The sequence below is a fragment of the Dendroctonus ponderosae genome, unplaced genomic scaffold (assembly GCF_020466585.1).
Source record: "Dendroctonus ponderosae isolate FM_Combo_2020 unplaced genomic scaffold, Dpon_F_20191213v2 Dpon_F_20191213_1, whole genome shotgun sequence".
Classification (NCBI taxonomy): domain Eukaryota; kingdom Metazoa; phylum Arthropoda; class Insecta; order Coleoptera; family Curculionidae; genus Dendroctonus; species Dendroctonus ponderosae.
The window spans coordinates 14,810,529-14,815,905 of record NW_026017110.1 but is presented as its reverse complement, the minus strand read 5'-3'; the positions used below and the strand labels follow the sequence as shown (position 1 = coordinate 14,815,905).

The 5,377-nt window shown below is 35.6% G+C and overlaps 1 protein-coding gene and 1 pseudogene across 1 annotated transcript in view; one reads left to right on the top strand and one right to left on the bottom strand.

Moving 5' to 3' along the window:
- Positions 1–3,198: 3,198 nt before the first annotated feature.
- Positions 3,199–3,995, top strand: LOC125502545 (annotated as a pseudogene).
- Positions 3,996–4,248: 253 nt separating this feature from the next.
- LOC125502542 (transcription elongation regulator 1-like) overlaps positions 4,249–5,377 on the bottom strand; it is a gene marked incomplete in the record, with an annotated part of 8,881 nt that continues 7,752 nt past the window's right edge. Inside the window, 4 exon segments of the mRNA XM_048661021.1 lie at positions 4,249–4,581; positions 4,642–4,811; positions 4,871–5,161; positions 5,221–5,367. Coding sequence (XP_048516978.1) covers positions 4,455–4,581; positions 4,642–4,811; positions 4,871–5,161; positions 5,221–5,367 — 735 coding nt within the window.

The window sequence follows — 5,377 nt, the reverse complement described above, 5'->3', positions numbered from 1 at the left end:
CATTTTTAAGTTTGGATTTACACATTTTTGGGCAAAGTTTGATGTCTGATCCACTGTTTGTACTAACAGTAACAAACAAGTCACAAATTGAGAGTTAAAACATTATTATCAAAATTGCTAAACTGCTGCCATTAGTTTCAGCCAAACTACAAACTTTTCTCCTGAAAATTATTCGAACTGTTTCTTGTGTAAATATTTTACAAGTAGTTTTCATTGTTGAAAATGCTCCTTTTTTGATATCAAAGTGTCTTAGTGAGCCTCAGTTCTTGTAAAGAATTTCTGTCATATACCGGCAGAAGTCAAGCTAAACAAATGATTATATTTCACAATTCTTGTTCTAGTGAAATAAATCTAAAACTTAAACCAAACTCGTATTTGAACTGTGGTATTTGCCACTCCATATTTAATTGAATCTTGAACTGAAATATAGGGCGCGATATTAATCGAGACTCAAATATTTTTTACGTCGCTTAGCCAGTCAATTTCTCATAAACATCGGACAATTTGAAAAATATATTTATCGGAAGCTCCTCTTTGAGAACTTTTCTTGCGTTCGCCCACAATCTAACAGAATTTCAGTGTTCCATGGTAACTCATGCGAGACTGCCACTAAACACTCGATCGACCGAATTTAACATTCTTTTCCTTTTAGCAATAAACCTAATGAGAGTATGGAAACCGTTCCTTTAACTTATACTATAATAACAAATTTTCGTTTTACAACTTACAACAAAGAAAATATTGTATTTTAAATCGCGTCAGCTGGGTCTAGATTGCAAATAAAACATCCGAAATCCTGTACTTTAAAGGGATAAAATACTTACAGTGCGCGACACTTGATTACTCTTGCCTAATGATTTTGACTAATTTTTACTAATGCAAAAAAAAATCATTAGTAAGCTACATCAAACACTAGATTAAAGATTTGATTTTTTTGAACAAATATTGTAATTTTTAACGAGACACTTGATTATTCGAGTATTTGGCTATATGCCCTCCCTGCTTCTCAATGACTGCTAACCTTCGATGAGGCAATGAATTGAATAAGTTTTCTATTACATTCACTGGAACTTTATTCTGAATTATTTTCCTGACTGCGTGTACTTCTTATGATATTCTTATCTTTCCTGGGTCTCAGTCAAAGTGTGAATCAAAAATGTTGAAACATCGTTTATTTCATTGCGTTTCGGCGAGACAACAGCACCATCATCAGATTTACAATTTACACAAACTCGAGTTTGGTAAAATTGGTAAAAATCAACATTCTTTTAGGTCTTTCCCTTCTTGAAACCTTAAATTTGTCTCACAATAATACAAAAATAAGACAAATTTAAGGTTTCAAGAAGGCAAAGACCTAAAAGAACGTTGAATTTTACCTATCATGAGTTTGTGTAAATTTTAAATCTGATGATGGCGCTGTTGTCTCGCCGAAACGTAATGAAATAAACAATGTTTCAACATTTTTAATTCACACTTTGACTGAGACGGGAAATATAAGAATATCATATTTCATGGGAACTTCGGCCCCAGGCGGCTCTAACAGCGGCGATTAATTATTCTATTACTAAACCGTCTTCCTTCAGTATAAACGCGTTTGACCAACCAACCCCATACATTTTCTATGATACTTTAAAGTCTAGGGAAATAGTAGACCAGTCCAGAACTGAAATATTATTAGCAGTCAACCAGGTTTGGATTATTTGAGCGGTGTGAATTGGCGCAGTGCCTTGTTGCAATATCCATTCTTGATCCAAATGTTTTTGGGAAGTTTGCCGACCTTCTAGAAACTCGATGCCAACTCTGTCTTGACTTGAAATTGCTTCCCAAATTATTACTGAACCTGCCCGACTGTGACGACGAGCCAAACATTTTTCTTCCATCCTTACGACATGAAGGTAATTTTGGAAACCATCAGGACCATCCAGGTTAAGCTTCTTTTTATCCGTGAAAACGCCATTTTTCCATTCCGCTGTCCAGTTACGGTAAATGCGTGCAAACTATAAACGTTCTTGTCGACGACGTGCAAGAAGCAAAAGCTTCTTGCGTAGTTTTCTTCTTTTTAAGTTTGGTCATTTCTTTATTACTCCTTGGATAGTGCTTACGGATGTATTACTTCCACATCGATCCCTTATTTGACTAGCTGTTGACGAAGAATTGGATGCAAGTCGAAGAATTACACGATGTTCCCTTAGTGTTGTTGCAGTCCTTGTTGATTATTTCCGTAGTTTTCGCTGTCTTTTAAATAAGCATTGATTGGCGTTTTGAATAATTCTCCCCTCGGTAAGCTTGAATTCGCCTTATTTCTTCTAACAATAAAGTTTTACCGCCTCCCATATCAATACCAATCACTCAAATATACTCAAACACTCAAATTACTATTAGACAACTGTCAATCCGTTGTCAAGTCACATGGTTTTGTTTCTTCTACTTGCCTAGCCACCTACGATTCTAAAAAGCGAATGAGAGTAATCAAGTGTCGCACTATCAATTATTATAGTTGCTTCTAACAATTTCTCCATTGTGAAGCACAAGTGAATTAAACGAATACTATTAAAACATTGTATCCAATGATACATGTGGCTTGCTTATCAAAATTTTGCCTATTAACAAAAATGAGTTCAAATCTGTTGATGAGAGTAATTGTCGTGTCCGAAGAAACTACCCCTCTTAACTTCACTACCCGGTTGAAATAAAACCCAAAACTAGCTTAACTACTTTAATAGGCAGACAAAAACACTCCGAACAAACGAACAACTTAACATTATATCTAAAACGCCACAAAACAAAACAAGGGTGTGGTACTAAACAAAAGGACCTGAACCATAGAACAAGGCTTATTATTATTAATGTTGTACTGCAATCCATGTATTTTGTATTGCAGGTTGTGAACTCGACATTCGACGAACTGATATGCCAATGGTCTTGCAGCCTGGCAAATGGAACTTTATGTATCCGGAAAATGGTGATGCTGTTTTAAAAATCAGCGCAAATACCACTATAGTTTTGGCCTGCCCATGACAGAACATTACATTCGATTCTTCGACAATCTACAGAAATGTGACTTCAGCATCCTGCGTATCAGGAAGCAATTTAAATGTAGATGGTAAAACATTTGCATGGGAGAACATAAAATGCAACGGAACTCTGAGTAGAATGACCAAAGTGACCGGCAATAAATGTGAAAATAACTGAACCGAAATAGAAATTGGCTTTCAATGGACACAAGATTTTTTTTCACGGGTATTTTTGATCTGCTTTGATGAAAACGCTCAGCGAGCACTATATTCAAAAGTGAGCATCCCTGGTGCAATTAACCAAAGAAATATTGTCACGAACCCTGGATGGGTACAAACGCAGGATATCTTCAGCATAAAAAATCCAAATTCGTATTACAACCGAATCACACAAAGGCAAACTATAAATACTTTGCTTGGACTGCCTGACAACTCTACCATGTATATTAAAGACAATAGCAATTATTTCCTATCCAGAGGACACAACTGCAAAAGCTGACAACTTCTATCCCGCACAGCAACAAGCATCATTCTTTTTACTTAATGTAGCACCTCAATGGCAAACATGCAATGCCAACAATTGGCAAGCCGCGGAAATATCTGTGAGAGACTATGCAGAAGCAAAACGTGTGGATCTTCTTCAATAACACAAAAGCTTTGCCAGTACCAGAACTCTATTGGAAAATTGCGTATGAGCCAATTAAACAAAAGGGAATCGTTCTGATCGTCGTAAATAATCCCTATTTGGAAACATATCAACGGATCTGTGAGGACATTGCTGACAAAATTACCTGGATAAACTGGGATAGAAATAATCAAATAAAAGGTTTTGCCTATGCCTGTACCGTAGATAGTTTTAGAAAGGTGGTAAGTTACTTCCCAGAATTGACTGTGCAAGGCGTTTTGTTGTAAGTTATTAATAACATGTACGTTGAGAATGTCTTGATTATGAGCGTGTAATAAAGAATATATTTGGATTGATATGGACTTGATCAAATGCTAACTCAGAGCGTAGCAAATTCCAAATGCAAAGGTGCTCAATTTGCGAGATTTTGTGCCTACCACAAATTAAGCTGTATTTTAACACCTTTTAGAAGCGATTATTTGATACTAAAAAATCAAATAAAAATTCTACATACACAGAATATTGGGATTGAATTTAATTGTCGTTTAAATTAAATTGAAATATTTTCAACATTAATCACAAGAAAAAAGGGCAAAAAAACAAAAAAGGTTTAAGATAAACCGTTTATTTAAAAGGTTTCTCCACCAAATGTTCACTAAATGCGAGATTAAAATAAGCTTGCATTTAGGACTGTTCACTATTGATAATTGAACCCAGCCCATGCCAAAATAACAGTAATTAAAAAGCAAATAAACCATTTTATAATAATGCAATTACAAAGTAAACTGATATTAATGCGGCTGTGATGTAAATTATTACTTAGCTCGCCTGTTTGGCTCCGTAGCAGTCGGAGGCGGAGGGGGACCCCTTCTATCGAGTTCTTCGAGATAATTCAAAATTAATTGAGTCCTTTCTTGTGGTATATGATCCAAAATCAAAAATCTATAAGAATGATTCTAATTAGCACAGTTTTTGGAAAATTATGGAACATAAGCGAATTACCTTTTGTCATTTTTCAGAATGTCTTCAATTTCCTGCATGTGATTTTGATTTTCTCTGAGCAACGTCAATGATTTGTGTGTTATCAGTTTGGTTTCTTGCAACAATTCTTTAAACTGATTTTTCGCAGTCAACAGTTTATCTTTTAGATAATCCTTAAATTCTCGTTCACACTATTCAATAAATTGATTAAATTCTAACAATAAGGAACTCTCAGTTTTCTATATCTTACCCTTTCGCTGGAAGAGAATTTTGTATATCTTGGATCATCTCTGATAAGCTTTTTTATTTCTTTCCAGTTGCTAACGAGGTTAACCTCAGATGTTTCATCTAGCATTTCCCTGAAGCTCTGACGCTTCTTCTTCAGCAAAGCTTCAACATGTTCATTAAATAGCTTTTCTTTCTGGTCACGAGGCAGAGACTCGGCCAGATCCCACCGATGATCTTTCCTTAGGATTCTCTTTACCTCCTTCCAGCTCAGTTCCGAATTTCGAACCAAGTCAACGAGCAATGCGTTGAAGTGCTATAAGTAAAATGTAGCATAAAAAATACGACATTGAACATAGTCAGGTTTATGTTTACTTGTCTAGCCTCGTCTCTTTTATGTTGCTCCCTTTCCTTCTCCCGATCCCTCATATGAGTAGCCAACGTTCTTTGAACTTCTTCTTCGCGTCTTTTAAGACTAGCTTCTGCTTTAGCCTGACGCTCCTTGTCCTTTTCTTCCTTTGCCTAATTAAAA